At 42.6% G+C, this 16,470-nt stretch overlaps 1 protein-coding gene across 1 annotated transcript in view; it reads left to right on the top strand.

Moving 5' to 3' along the window:
* The window catches only part of LOC140739505 (uncharacterized), a 60,403-nt gene that overhangs the window by 20,711 nt on the left and 23,222 nt on the right, over nt 1–16,470 (top strand). Inside the window, exons 7-11 of the mRNA XM_073067865.1 lie at nt 473–574; nt 1,784–1,874; nt 3,126–3,320; nt 6,338–6,479; nt 7,912–7,999. Of these exons, the coding sequence (XP_072923966.1) occupies nt 473–574; nt 1,784–1,874; nt 3,126–3,320; nt 6,338–6,479; nt 7,912–7,999 (618 nt within the window). The remainder of the gene's footprint in view (nt 1–472; nt 575–1,783; nt 1,875–3,125; nt 3,321–6,337; nt 6,480–7,911; nt 8,000–16,470) is intronic.

Below are 16,470 nucleotides of genomic sequence, written 5' to 3'. Positions count from 1 at the left end.
AAAAGCACAGGTTTTCTTCAAAAGCTAGGATAATTAATAAGCAGATGAACTTATTTCCTTTCCTCGCTGTGTTTGATTGGTTTCTGCATGGTCCATGAATGATTGGCCAACGGAGCTATCAAAGGTACTAGTTTCATAATCCATTTTGTGTCAGAGTCATATTGTGGTACTACAGTTATTCTCTGAATTGTGACTGAAAAGAGAAAATCCACCAAGCTTCCTGTTGGCAGTATTTATGGGAGACTATGCCATAAAGAAACCTCTGTACAAGTAAAAGCAGGGCAGGCTCTAATTAATGATTCCCTGATGGTTGAATAGCTTGCTGATACTAATTGAAAAATGTGTGAAAATCTGCTCTGGAAAGGCACCACATAGGCCGTCCTGTTAAGTACCTTGGCAGAGTCAGCACCCGATAATGGGAGAGGGAAACTAGGTAGTGACTTGTTAAACCTTCTTTGTTTTTCCATGGCAGGTGCCAGCAGGGAACATAAAGACTTGACAGTGTGGAAGTATAATAAGATGGGTTCCATCACAATGTTACGTAGCAAGCAACCAGTGGAGTGTCTGAGTTACAGTGAGTACAACTGGAGCAGAGGCTGTACCACAGTTTCAAGTCATTTGTCTGTTTACATAGTCGGACCAAACAGTCAGGGTGTTACTCTTGGAAGTTTTCATAAATGAAACAGTGTGAAGTGTTTTATGTTTGAGAAAAACTGTAACACCTCATTTATTGTATTCCAAACACTAAACAAGAAGCATGGTAAAAGTACTTTCCATTATTACGTTATCATGTCAGACCAGCCTCCCAAAGGGAAACCCCAGTTTAGTGTTGGTGGTTGTGAATTATGTAAATTTCCACCAATTACATTAGCCTACACCCTGGCCATGACTCTTAAGGAAGCAGCTAATATCTCATGTACAATAAAATCCTTAGAACCTTGGTTCATCATTGTATACAATATATGCCCTTCCAATAATCCAATTCTGTTAGTAATGCAGAGAGATGTCAACATGGATTATGCAAGAAAGATCTCCAGCATCCTCCAGCTAAAGGGAAGGAAGTCCAGCCAGTACATTCTGCCGTGAACAATACCCAAAGACTGTCATGTGTCATCCTCTCTGTCCTATATACAACAGGTTATCATGACAATAACCAATTCCAATGTCTAATTAATTTGTTACAGGAAGACTTTGATGACAATGGAATGGATTGAGGAAATGTTATCCTGCAGGCTGTTTACCAAAATGTGCAATTAACAGGAAAGAGAGCTCCTCTGTAGTGCCTCCCATGAACACAGAACCATAGTATTTTATATTGTAACGATATTTCAGAACATGGGCACTGTAATGTAGTGGTTAGCACAATACTTTACAGTACAGGCAAACTGTAAGGGGTTTGCATGTTCTCCCAGTGTCCGTGTAGGTTTCCTTCAGGTGTTCCACTTTCCTCCCATGGTTGGTAGGTTAATTGGTCATTATAAATTGTCCCGTGATTAGACTTGGATTAAATTGGGGGTTGCTGGGTGGCGTGGCTCAAAAGATCGGAAGGGTCTAAATAAAAATCTCAGAATTAGCAGAGAAGAAATGAGAATTCAGATCAAAGACCCTTTTCAGAAGTGTCACTATCATTCTCTGTGATTTTTGCAACTTGCTATGCTTAAATTAGATGTTGTGTTTCTCTATATTATGTGAGTGCTGGTATGTAGGTGATGTTGACCCAGGCAACTGTGAATTTTAATTGATTAAGCTGTTGTTAATCATTCCATCTACTCTTCTGTCCCAGCCAAGAAGGAGCCAATACTCCTTTTCAGTGGACACAGTGATGGAACGATAATAAAATGGGAACGACAACAGTCATCTTACTTTCTCTACAGGTCAGATTCACACTGAAACATATTCCTTTTGTGCTTATTGCTTCCTAAGGAGTTGACAGGTGCATCCCTTCAAATACTTTGTCCAATTTTTCTTCATTAATTGTCCACCTTGCAACTGAGACAATCAGAAGACACAATGATCTTCAAAGTTCAAAGTAAACTTATTATCAAAGTATGTATAGGTTACCAAATACTACTCAGAGATAACTTTCTTGCAGGAATTCACAGTAGAACAAAGGGATACGTCAGAATCAATGACAAACTACACACCCCAACAAAGACTGACAAAAAAAATCAATGTGGAAAAGACAAACTGTGTGAATATTTTAAAAATGAGAAAAATAATGATAAATAAATAGTACAGGGAACATGAGTTATAGAGTCCTTGAAAGTGAGTCAATTGGTTGTCGAACTGCTTCAGTGTTGAGTGAAGTTATCTAGCTGATTCTGGACCGTGATGGTTGAAGGGTAATAACTATTCCTGAAACAAGTGCTGTTGAACCCAAGGCTTCTGTGCCTTCTTCATAATAGCAGTGTGAAGAGAGCATGGCCTAGATGGTGGGGATGATCTGGATGATCTCGCCTTGTAGATGTGCTCAATGGTGGGGAGCGCTTTTCCAGTAATGGACTAGGCTGCATCCACTACTTTTTGTAGGCACTTCTGTTCCTGGTCATTGGTGTTTCCATTCAAGGCTGTGATTAAACCAGTCAGGATACTCTCCACTGTGCATCTATAGAAGTTTCTCAAGGTTTTAGGTGATATTCCACTTGGACTGATTTTCCAGAAAGTAATATTTTAATATATAGTATAGTGATGTAACATGTATAAAAGAAGCAGATAAATTCCTCTAATAGGATTTCCCTCTTTTTGTTTTTCTATTTGTTGTAAAATAATCAATGGAAACTTATTGTCAAGTATAGCAGTCATATAATTAGTAGAATGGAAGAAGATGAGTTAGATATTTCACCTATAAGTTTCTCCTACTTAGACCAGGAATGCTGCACTTCCAGCACTGTTTAGTGGACAGAGGGCATCAGTTTTCAATGACTGCCGTAGTGCCAGCAGATAATCCCTCTGAATCCTTTGAAAGATCATTTCTCAGTACTATAGCCCATGTTCTCTGAGATTTCTAGTACTTGACATTGTCATTGACATTTTAGTCGAACTGTTCTTAGATTACTGCTTAGCTTGTAATCTTTGCAGTGGTACTGACTAACTGCCATGTGTTTGTCTTGTTTCCCGCCCTTCAGTCATGAGTTGTTCAATATGTTTGAAACACAGTCCATGGAAAAGAGCAGCCACAGCAGCAGCAAAGTGGCTAGGATCTCCAGTCACCACAAAGTCCTGTCAGCCCTGCGTCCTGTAGGTGCGTCTCTAAGCAGAGTAGAGGGATCATCTGGAGTTAAGGAACTGTGCAAACCCACCATCCCACCCAGCTTTACCAGGTAAAGGGGTCCTCTGTGCTCTTCATGGGGTTTCTGCTTCATGCCTCTTGCCTCTGAGTCAAAAGGTTAAGCCCATTTGATTGACGCCCTGAGGCTGACAGTTTCCATCCGTTACTATATGATCAGTTCACTACAACCTCCTGGGCTAAAGGCCCAGTTCCTGTGCTCTATGTTAGGTGGGGCAACTAATTTCTGGTGCGATACAAAATTGAGTCCCTCTTTAACCTTGTAAGTAAATGGTCCCATGACACCTTCCAAAAATATAGTGGGAATTTTCCCTGGTCTCCACACCAATGTGTATATAATGCACCATTTGATGCAACTATCTCTGAAGCACATTATTTGACCATTTATTTCATTGCTATTCTTGTAATTGTCTTTTTCTTTGGACAAAAATTACCCATCTGCCACATCAAGACTTAGTGAAGGAAAATTGTTTCTACAAACCAAAGCTCAGAGGAACAAGTTGCTCAAAGGAAGTCACCTGCTTCTATCATACATATGACTTCACATCCCCATACTCTATGTTAATAGGACGGGCTGGTGACAGACTGAAGCAGCAAGCAGTAAAATGTTTTAGTCATTTTGAAAACCCAGGATAGATAAGCTAAGAAGGTATTTAGATTGATGTCGAACCCTCAGGACTTCAGTGTTACATTTGAAATGTTATCACTGCTGCAACATAGATAAATTGGCTGATTTTCACAAAACCGGCTTCCACAAACTGCACATAAATGAATGACCAGTTAATTGCTTTGAGGAAGGAATGTAGTTCATGACACCAGGGCTTTACTCAAGGAAGAACAGAACAGTTTTACCCAGTAATGGGCACTTTTGCTCTTGAGTTAAAGTCATTTCTGAAAGACGACACCAGCAGCTTTACAGCCCTCTTCCACTAGTGCACTACAGATCGAAGTGAGCTGAATACCCAGATCCTCAGCAAGGACAATGCTTGAAGTGAAGAACCACAATTTACATTTGCATACTGTTCCAAAGTGCTTTCAAACAAAATAATCTGAGGTAGATCATGGGCCACATGATAATGCAAGCCTAAATCTTTCTTGAACCTGCCCATGAAGCCTGTCCTTTAAATGAATCAGGTCCCTAGTGTGAACTTCCTCAGTAATACTGGCCCAAGTTAATTGGCCGTTGGGAATTGTCCCATGGTTAGATGAGGGTTCAATCAGGAGTTGCTGGGCTGTGTGGCTCAAAGGTCCGGAAGGGCCTATTCCGTGCTATATCTCTAAATAAAATAAAACCAAATCAGCAATGGCCTGGGCGTGCAGGGTGATCCATTTATAACTCAAATGCCCCACCCATGGAACTACTTCCATTGGTGGCCAAGGGCTGCCAAAACTCTCAGAAGCATTGAATGTTTGTAAATGTTTCAGATATTTAGCTGCATTCAACAGGCTAACATGAAAGATGCTTAAAAAACTTAGTAAACTTAACTCCAGAAAATGTGTCCTATTTAATGTTGAATTTGGGGGCACATTCATGAACTTTCACAGCTGCTGACAACCCTGTGATTTCAGTCTCTGAGGCTGACGTGAAAGTATCCATCGGGAGGGTAACCACACGGTACGCATCTGACCCAGGCATGTACTGCTTACTGTCACAACAGGTGAACAGCAGAGGCCATTTTATTGGCTCTTCACTCAGCCATGGAATATCTGGACAATAAAGATGCAAGCATCAGGGTGCTCTTTATTACTACAGCTCAGTATCAGTTAACTCCAAGAACTGGACCTCAATACCTCCTTGTACAACTGAATCCTCTATTTCCTCACTTGTAGACCCTAGTCAGTAAGGACTGGCAACAACATCCCCTCCCCAATCAACATATCCCAGGTGCACCAAAAGGCTGTGTGCTTAGCTCCCTACTCTACTGACTTTACACTTACGACTATGAGGCCAAGTACGGCACCAATGCCATATTTAAGTTTGCTGACGACACCACTATTGCTGGCCAAATCAATGGTGATGATGAATCAGCAAATATGAAGGTTGAAAATCTGGTTGAATGGTATCACAACAACAAATTCTCACTCAACGTCAGCAAAACCAAAGAGCTATGGAATCAATGAAAGATTGTACACAACAGGATTGAAATACAACCAACTTGCAAAAGACGACAAACTGTGCAAATATAGAAAGAAAAAAACAGCTATAATAATAAATAAGCAATAAATATTGAGAACATGAGATAATGAGTCCAAAGGTTGTGGAAAGAGTTCAGTGATGGAGTGAGTGAAGTTATCCCCTCTGGTTCAAGAGCCTGATGGTTGAGGCTGTTCCAACTGTTCCAACTGTTCCTGAACCTGACAGTGTAGGTCCTGAAGCTCTTGTACCTTCTTCCTGATGGCAACAGCGAGAAGAAAGCATTACCTTGATGGAGCTCTTGATGATGACTGCTGCTTTACTATGACAGTGCTCCATGTAGGTGTGCCCAGTGGTGGAGACAGCTTTATCTGTGATGGACTGGGCTATATCCACTACTTTTTGGAGGCTTTTCCATTCAAGGACATTGGTATTTCCATACCAGACTGTGATGGAACTAGTCAATATACTCTCCAACACACATCTATAGATGTTTGTCATAGTTTCAGATGACACGCTGAATCCTTACAAAATTCAGAGAAATTTGGAGGCACTGCAGTGCTTTCTTCATTATGACACTTAAATGTTGGACCCAGGACAGATTCTCTGAAATGACAACGATTCCCTTACTTACAGGGAACATGCGTCATTAATAAATATTTAATGTGCAATATTTGCAAGTTCACATACCGGTCAGGAAGCATCTGTGGAGAGAGAGGCAACTAACATTTCAAATTGGTACCTTTTCCCTCTTTCAGCATTTTCTACAGATGCTTCCAAAAGGTCTGTTTCATGAACGAGATTATTGAATGGGAGGCACACAAAATGCAGCTGAATGAAGAAGGCAGTGAGCTGGTCAGTGTTTTCTTAATTGCTGGTAGGAGCCTGGCATCTCAGCACAAATTTTTATGTTGCAGGTCGGTTTATGTGGAAGAGCTGGATATGCTGGTCCTTGCTGCTGACAATGGCAATATTTATCTTTGGGGCTTCGATGACTCTCTGTGTAGTATTCTCAAGATGATGCCTTCAAAAAGGACTCAAGAGCAGAATAACACAAAGGCAAGAGAGAACCAGATATAGCTTGACATCTCTAGTGTATCAAGTGAACAATTGTGACCTAAGTTCTGAACACTGATTAACAAAGCTGACAATTCAAAGGCATATTACATATTTTGAGAATGGGCTTGCACTGATTAGCTGGTCAGTGGTAGATGGGTCTTTATCTACCCAAGCGACTCCAATAACTTTTGAGTAACCCTGTAGCACAGCAGTCCAGTTGCTTCATAGCTCCAGGGTTCTGGGTTCAATCCCAATCTAAGGCAGTGTCAGTGCAGATTTTGCATGTTCTGTATGTGACCACATGGGATTCCTCTAGGTGCTCCGTTTTCCCCCAGCATTGTAAAGGCATGTCCAATGGTTAATTAGTGACTGTAAATTATACCTTAGTTTATGATGAAAGATCAAGGGAAGTTGATCAGCATGTGCTGGGGGATGGCATGGGGTAAGGTAAATAAGGAGATTGGGAGGAGACTAAAGGGATTGCTTCTCTGGGAAATGGCGTGGAACTAATAAGCCAAGTGACCTCCTCCTGTGCTGTTATAAGTATGATCACATCAAGCTCCAATTTCATGGCACACTCATCCATTTGAAGGAGTGCACCTTCAGTCTTCTTCTTGGGCCCCTAGTTCCTAATGGAGCATAGGCTATTGATGTCCTCTGTTTCCATCGTCCAAAGTTGAAGGTATGTTTGGAGTTCATCAAACTTTCTGTATTCCATTGTATCCACTGTATAGGGATTGGTTTATACAGCTTCACCAGAGCCCTGCTGGCTGGCCTTATCCATTTCCACCTCTCATGACGGGGACATAGGGTTGGACTTTGAGAGATGCAGCTTCAGTACTGAGGGTTTTAAATAGTAAAGATTGATTAATGATACATGCTTTCTGTTAAGGTGAGTAAAACAGCAATGCTTGAAGATTGAGAAGCTTCAGGGAGAGTTTTGCAGTGGGAAAGATTAACTGTTGAATGTCCTTCAAGTGGAAATAGGGATTAGACAAGAAACCTCTAAACTAGCTGTACTTTTTCTGAATGAATACAGAAAAATGAAAGAAGGCATAGAAGCCGTAAGTTAAGAGAAGTAATAAAAGAAAGCTGTAGTATGCACCGTGTAATGGTTCTCCGCTTGTATTGTTTTCCATGTAATGGAAGCCAAGGCCCATTGTTAGAAAATCATTTCTTCCAAGCAGATCTTTAGTGGGTCAAGCAATGCTTTCAAACTTGTCTTCCATCCAGACTTATTTATAAAATGGAAGGGTGGCCAGTGTGACCCTAGACACCTAGTTTAGGCATACTGTGTGTAGAAGCTCAGCTTGGCAATAGGATTTCAAGGCATTTGCTACTATAAATTAGAAGGAATTATTTATTACATAGGACTTGGGTTTGAAGCGCAAAATCAAATTCACCTCACGCAATTCCTTTGACTTTTTTCTAGACTTTTGAACACTTTTCCAAGCAGAGTGTTGAGAGACAATGCAGTCCCCTTGAAGAGGAGAACGTTTTGGTTTCTAACCGTGTTTCAGGTAGAAGGGCACCTTTATCAGTGATTTCATGTTAGTTTGTGATAATGGGACCAGTGGTGTATAGAACACTCTAAGTCTTAGTTGTAAAATTTGACATTACTCTTCAGTTTGTCAATGTAATTCCTCTGAAAATAACCACAATGTTTTGTTTAATGTATGATTTTATTAACTTGTGCAGCTACATTGTTGACATGTACAGTGTATCTGAGTCCCTCCGTTCCTAATCAAACTCATCTCCCAGAACTGAGGCTTGTTTACAGTTGCTACTTTAGGTTTAACCATATTGCAAATAATTTTCATTATTACTACTTGTAATTTTTCACAACATTGCTCTGTCGTGGTTACACAATGCTGTGTTATAATAATACAGGATGGTGGTGAATATTGGTAGCTTGAGTTGAGGCGTTTGACATTATGGTGTTCACTGAGCTTGGCAATTAGCTTGCAGACTTTTCATCAGCAGTTGAGGTGACATCCTCAGCGTGCACTTTCTCTCTGGGAGTGCTTGAGTTTATAGGCCACCATTCGCTTGCCTTGGTCCTGATTGACTATCCCTTCAGTTGACCTTTGAATTCTTTTGGCTCGCATTTCTTTAGCTCTTAGGGGTTTGTAGATGGTGTTTATTTCAACATGTTTGTTTATGGAGTTTTCAGAAGAGAACCATGCTTCTAAAAATTCTCATGCCTGCTTCATGTTTCCTTGTGCCAGAACCTCCGTGGTGTTCCAGTTGATACTCAAGAGATGCTTACTGAGGAGAGAAAGTCTGCACAAACCTTTCTCAACATGCGTTGAAATGCTTCACCTTGCCCTACATCAATAATATCTCAGAAATGACAGCTTGGCCACTCGAACCGCACAGCATCACAATCGCTCACAAGCCAACAGTGACTTTAAGGAAGCTTGTCTCAAGAATCGAGGTACCATAAAGACAACCAACAAAAGCAATGTGGTGTTGTTATGAGTGATGGACAGACCTGATGGACAATGGGGTGCAGAATTAACCATTCCCCCCCCCCCCCCCCGAGAACCACAAACTATTGCTGTTGCTATGCTGCTCATGAGAGAGAGATAAAGCCCAGGCAAGAACATCTGCTACAGATAAGAGGGGGAGAGAGACTGTTGATTTACTGTATTATGACTCTTCCTGGATCATTTACCTTCCACTACAAGGACTTTACTTTGCTTGTTAACATTGCTCAGGAGACAGCAGGAGTGGCCTGATTTGATGGACACGGTCATTCAGAGTTGATGGATAGCTGATACCCCGTGAGTGGGGATAAAAGATAGGTCTGGAGAGACACCCTTCAGACACACCAGTGGACACTGACTGAGTGTTGGGAACCCACAGAAAGGTGGGGGCTTTGGAGACCGAACCAGGAGATCGGTCAGTAAAGCTCACAGTGTTACATCAGGGCCGGTGGGGATTTGTATGTGTGTCCACTCATGCCAGAGTGACGAGTCCACCACAGAAGAACGGTCTAGCTGAAGAACAGAGGGGTCATAACTGAATGACCACAATGATACGATGGATTAAGAAAGCCACAAAAGGTTTGCCTGCCGCAGCTGTTGCTGTTACATCTCGCTCGCTCTCTTTCTCTCTCTCCAATGATTTCAATACAACAACCATAACTACCTCAGCATTTATGAACTGAACTCTATATTTTCCTATGACAATTCATTTACCCCTAGACATCGATAGAGCTTGTTTATTATTGCTTATTATTATTCCTACACTTTTAGGTTTATTACTGCTAACTTGTTTTATATGTATATTTGCATTTTTGATGTTGTATTGTGTAGTTTGCTAATAAGCACCTTTAGTTCGGTACCACCAGACTCCAACGGATTCTTCTTTCTCTGCTGGTCAGACACCCAGTTACGGGGTACGTACAGGATCACCTGTGGAGACTGCAACAAGAAATATATTGGCCAGATAGGACATAAACTCTCAACTCATTTACGGAACACAATCTGGCGGTACAGAGACATGATCCACTGTTGCTGAACTCAGTAAATGAAGAATGAGAAGGACACCACTTTAACTGGGACATCGAGGAGTTTCTGCACAGGCAAACACAAAGCAGGCACGTGAACTTTCTTGTGATTCTCTTCTGATAACTCTGTAAACAAACCTATCAAAATAAGCGGCATCTACAAAACCCTCAGAGCCAAAGAAATATGAACCAATAGAATTGAAATAGCACTGAAGGGATAGCTAATCAGGACAAGGCAACTGAATGGGGGCCTATATAAACAAAAGCGCTCCCAGAACAAAACACCAACAACTGAGAACTGAGGATGTAACCTCGACTGGTGATGAGATTTTTGCAAGCTAATTGCGAAGCTCAGCAAACACCACAATGTCAAAGTCGCATATACTTATCCCAGTTCTAAGCCCTGGAATTTTCTTTACAAATCTTATCCTCATCGCTCCTTCCACTTTTAGCAAGATCTTTAACCAGACTTCTTATCCTGTATCATAATAAATGTTATTATAGATCGCAGGCCTTTTGGATTAATGTGTCAATGCCAATCATCAAGTACTAATCCAATTTACCAGTAGCAGGTCCATAGACCTCTATGGCTTAGCAATTCAAATGTTCGTACATTGTGGGAGGACCTGCCTCCATCATCCTCTCAGGCAGCGTGTTGTCGATTTCAACCACCCACTGGGAAAAATGTTCTTCATCTGATTCATTCTAAACTCTTAGCCCCTTCTCTAAATTAATGCAGTGATATGGAAAAAGCCACTACCTACCTAATCCATTTATGTCCCAGACATAGCTTGTTATCAAATATGTCTGATGATGCCCTATGAAAAATGTCAAGATGCATAACTATACAAATTACATCATCAAATGTAAGTTAACATTTCTCTTGGTTGTAAGAAAGGAAGTCACTTTCCCCTCAAGAGTTTTTGAGGAGAACTATTTGTTGCTGAGCTTTTCAGTCTCTTTCTTTGCTTCCTTTGAACCCAGTCAATGTTTTGTTCAATGAATCATCGACAGGTCATGTTCTCAATGAGTCAAGACGAACCATTACACAGTGCTGGAGAGGCAACTCATTAGATTTGAGAGACGTTCAGATATAGCATTTGTCCATAAGAAATAGGAGCAGAATTAGGCCATTTGGCCCATCAAGTATACTCTGCTGTTCATTTGTGGCTGATTCATTATGCCTCTCAATCCTTACACCCTCTCTACATCCACTCTGTCTAGGCCTTTCAATATTTGATAGGTTTCACCCCTCACTCTTCTAAACTCCAGCGAGTACAGGCCCAGGGCCATCAAACACTCCTCATATGTTAACTCTTTCATTCCCAGAATCAATCTCCTGAACTCCTCTGGACCCTTTTCAATGCCAGCAAATTATTTCTTAGACAAGAGGCCCAAAAACTGATCACAATACACCGTGTGGTCTGACCATGCCTTACAAAAACTCAGCATAACATATTTGCTCTTACATTCTAGTCCTCTCAAAATGAATGCCAACATTGCATTTGGCCTCCTTACCACTCACTCAGCCTATAAGTTAAACTTTAGGGAATCCTACACGAGGTCTCTCAAATCCCTTTGCAAGTCATGCTTTTGAATTTTTGCCCCATGTATAAAATAGTTTATGCCTTTATTCCTTCTACTAACGTGCATGACCATAGACTTCCCTGAACTATATTCCATCTATCACTTCCTTGAACATTATCCTAATCTGTCTAAATCTGTCTGCAAACTTCCTACTTCCTCAATGCTACCTGTCCTGCTACATATCATCTGCAAATCTGGCCACAAAGCCATCAGTTCCATCATCCAAACCACGGACAGACATATAATGTGAAAAGAAGTGGTCCCAACCCCAATCACTGCAGAACACCACTAGTCATTGGCTGTCAACCAGAAAACACCCTCTTTATTCCCACTCTTTTCCTCCTGCCAGTCAACCAGTCTTCTATCTTTCCTGTAATACCATGAGCTCCTATCGTGTTAAACAGACTCATGTACGGCACTTTGTCAAAAACTTCTGTACATTCAAGTAAACAGCATCTATGACACTCCTTTGTCTATCCTGCCTGTTATTTCCTCTAACATTTCCAACAGATTTGTCAGGAAAAACTTCCCCTTAAGAAAACCATGCTACTTTTGGCCTAAATTTATTATGTGCCTCAAAATACCCTGTAATCTCATCCTTAATAATAAACTCCAAGATCTTTACGATCACTGAAGTCAGGCTAACTGTCTTATAGTTTTATTTATTTTACCTTCCACCCTTCTTAAAGAGTGGAGTGATACTTGCAATTTTCCAATCCTCATGAACCATTCCAGAATCTAGTGATTCCTGAGGCATCATTACTAATGCCTCCACAATCTCTTTAGCTACCTTTCTGAATGCTGGAAAGGAGTCCATTTGGTTCAGGTCATTATCTAGCTTAAGTCCCAAGTACCTCCTTCTTAGCAATAGCTACTACACTCACTTCTGCCCCCGATACTCTTGAATTTCTGGCATACCGCTAACTGTTCCACAAAAACTGATACCCAAATAAGTATAACCGTAACAAGTGGATGCTGCAGATATTTGGTTTCGCTCGAACAAATGGACCCAGACTCGGTGGTTCCTCCAAGATTCACTTTATTGTTAATACAGAGAAGAAAAATAGAGAATTGTGAGAAATGCTTTAAGTTATACACTACGTACACCACTAATAGGTAGGGCTAACTTAAGCAACCCCTAGTAGTCTACACCGCTGAGAATACTTAGCAACATCTGCATGTTCCCTGAAGCTGGCGATCGACCGTGGACTGGCTAGGGTGGAGGTCCTTGGCGGCGGTTCAGCTGCTCGGCCAGAAGGTGGGACCCAGGCGAGTGGTCTGCCCAAGAAAGAATTTGCCCACCTTTTATAGCCCTATCACCACCTCCCAGTCCAGCTGGTAGGGGCGAGGCATCCAATCCAATGTTTACACAACCCTAACCTTTTGGCCGGGTGACCTTCAACAATCGGCCTCTGCCTCCTCAGGGACAATGCATACAATTAATCTTACAAAAAAAAATATTTAAAAAAATTTAGAGACAAGGTGATTAATTACTTTTACACAATTCAACACTTTTGGTTTGCTTTCAGGCCATTTAATCAGGTAGACCAGAGTCACGTTGTTTCTCCCTTTATCTAGTATCAAGGGTCAATTTGTCCAACACGCAGGTAGACCTTCAAAACAGGACAGACCCACAAATTCCTAACTGTTAACCATTTCCTTGCTGTCTCCATTTTTCAGACCCACACACCTCACCCATACACTTACCAATACGCTCCACCACCTGACTCTGGTATAGCAAATCACGGACACCTGAAAGCAATCACAGCAGCACACACTGACTTAAGCACATGCACAATAACTACTATAACGACTAATATTATCACAATCCATATTACCCATTGAACACACCAAACATTTGATATATTCAATTGTACAGCATATTCATAACTCATTCTCAAAAACATATTTTGATGCTCGATACTATCATCAATGCCCTTGATCCTTTGACGCGGACCAAACTTCCACATCTCAAACCATTCAACGGAGGGGAACAGCAGAGGGAATCCACGACTTCAGATGGTGACCCATGGACCGAGGGTGTTTTCTTCATGCCATAGGCAGAGCATCTGTATCACTCATTGAATTGGAAGATCGCCTATACTGATCGCGTAAGGTTCCACTTTCTTTTATGATTGGCTGGGGAGGGGTTCCAAGCTCGGACCCTAGGGTCTTCCCCGAAGCAAAGTACCATAGCCGCATTCCAGCCATCGGTCTGTAACACACAAGAAAACAGTAGATCTAGTTCCGAGCTGTCCTTCAAATACAATGGAATTCAAACATTGTATTTCCTCCTGTCCTTCTATAGTGACCCACCGAGTGTTGCCCTGTGCACGGGCTACTATTTTCCACTTAAGTTGTTCCCCTCTTGGCCCTGTCACCCATATTTTACTAGCTACTCACTGATCTCACTCGTGGGAGCCCCCTCTAAAATACCCTCTAAAGCCACAGGATAAGTCTGAATCAAATGGGAAATAGGGGAACCCCCCCCACCGTTTGTGGTCGATTGTTCAGAACGTTCACCACTTGTTGCGGCACTGACTGCCAACACTTCATAGTGTGTGGGTGGGGGTCATCAATCGAATCTGCTGCTTGAAAAGTCCATTTAGTCGTCCAACCAAGAGAGCTGCCTGGGAGTAATAAGGTATACAGTGGACCTTGCTCTTTCGCCCAATCTTGGATCTGTTGCCCTGTAAAATGGGACTGTATTATCTGACCCTATTTCCTCAAGTGTGCCATAATGTGACATCAGGTATTCCACCCCCCCCCCCCCCAAATAGTGGACTCCTGACTGGCACTAGAAAAGGGTCTGGCCAACAGGAATCCAGAATAAGTGTCCACCATTGTCAATGTATATTTATCATTGTTATGTGGGGGCAGAGGCCCAATGTAATCAATCTGCCATACTTTAGCTGGTACGGAGCCTCTCAATATGGGAAAAATGTCCACGTGAGACAGAGCGAGACTTGACTTGCTGGCAAATAGGACACTCTGACACATTCATCCATCACCAAAGATATCCCATGGTCTTGTCTCCACTCTCGTGTCCCCTTCTCCCCGAGATGGCCGGACTGTTCGTGGGCCCATCTAACTAGAGGCACTGTAATAGCAGATACTGCAACCAATGTGTCTACTTGATTATTGTAGAGCGTCGTAGGGCTAATATCCTCCCTCCTTCTATTCTGTAGTTGCCACAGACTCCATACGGCCACGTTATCTTGAACAGACTCCTGTAATTCATACGGGGCTCCCAGGACCAGAGGTGAAAGGGGAAGAGCCTGTTCAACTGCCATTTTGGCCGGCTCAAATGCCTCCTTTTGCTCATCTCCCTATGTAAATTTGCTGTTCTTACGAGTGACAGCATACAATGGATTCAGTAGGACAGTCAAATGGGGAATATGTCTTCCCCATTATCCCAATAACCCAGCAAAGCACTGAGCTTCTTGCTTATTAGTGGGGGTAGCTGTGTATTGTGTTTTATTTTGTACCTTCTCTGGTATAATCCTCTCCCCAGCATGCCAGTGGATCCCCAAAAACGTCTTTGACTGGATTGACTGGGACCTTGAACCTTGTCTTCATTCACAGCCCATCCCCTCTCTCGCACACACTGTAACAGGGACCGCTGTGCCTCTGCGACACTCTCCTCGTATGGGTCATAGCGGGTCGAATAACCCCAGCTTGCTCCAAGGAGGCAATAGTATCAGTTATTTCCTTGTGACCTCCCGGGATCCGGTATTGTAGAATCGACACTGTCTGCGTCGGTGGAAGGATTAACTGGGGCTCCCACTTAGCCCTTCTGACTACCACCCGCATGCTCCGGATCCCAAAACTAAAGGTCCTTATTGCATTCCCCATAACACATTCATTCCTAAAATAGGCTTGGTGGTTACAGCAATTAGGACAGATACACAACATGGGATGTTCTTGTCGATCATCACACACACTGTTACTTCCCGGGCCCTAGAAAGGGCACCCCCTCCATCCCTTCAATATTATACTCAGGTCCCCTCCAATTATCAGGATTGCCTGGGATCACTGTATGTTCTGTTCCCGTATCCACCAGAGCAACAAACCGTTGATCATTTCCCTTAGCCCAGTGGATACATAAGGTGTAGGGTCCCCCGGGTCCACATCGAATTGATCTTATATGTTGGGGAACCCAGCCATCCCCCTAGGTCCGGGAGGGGTTGTGAGGCTGCCATTTTCCTCCTGTATGGCCATCCTGCAATTCAGCTAACGATGGGTACAAGGAGGAGCAGGAAGGGCAGCCAGCGTCTTCCCAGCTTTCATGTGCTCATGATAAATCGCATACAATACACTATATGGTACACCGTCAATCTTGTCCTTACTGACGCCTGATTTCAAAAGGGTAGTGAACACCTCCCTGCGCGTCAGGGCAGTTTTCCTAGTCCCATTGGTACCATTAGTACCTTCCCCTCCAGTATTCATTAGCCGTGTCGAACGGACTCGGGGTTTAACCACCGGCAAATCCAAAAGGTTGGCCAAGGCATTAGTCACGCCGTCCACATCTTCCTGAACTAAGGGTCCCAATAATGCAAGAACCCCACCCCGAATGGATGGGGTGGCTGACCGCACCAATCTCGTGTACATCCTTCCGGTGAATTCCTCTTGGTCGGGACCCTGGCCCAGTCGCCACTGTGCGTCCCAGTCCCCATACTGGCCTGTTGTCTTAAGCGGTGAATGCCTTCAGTGGCAGTCTCCCAGTCCCCCGTACCTGTGAATCCCAATCAAGGGGGTGCGGGAATACCTTCTTAACAGCCTCCAACACTTGAAAAAAGAACCTATCCGCACAGGGAAATTGGCGTAACTCAGTATTAATACTGGGATTCGAGGTTAAAGACCCTAGCCTTGATAATTCTTCAGGGTAAA

This window comes from Hemitrygon akajei, chromosome 15, assembly GCF_048418815.1.
Source record: "Hemitrygon akajei chromosome 15, sHemAka1.3, whole genome shotgun sequence".
NCBI lineage: Eukaryota > Metazoa > Chordata > Chondrichthyes > Myliobatiformes > Dasyatidae > Hemitrygon > Hemitrygon akajei.
This window is presented reverse-complemented; position numbering and strand designations above follow the sequence as displayed.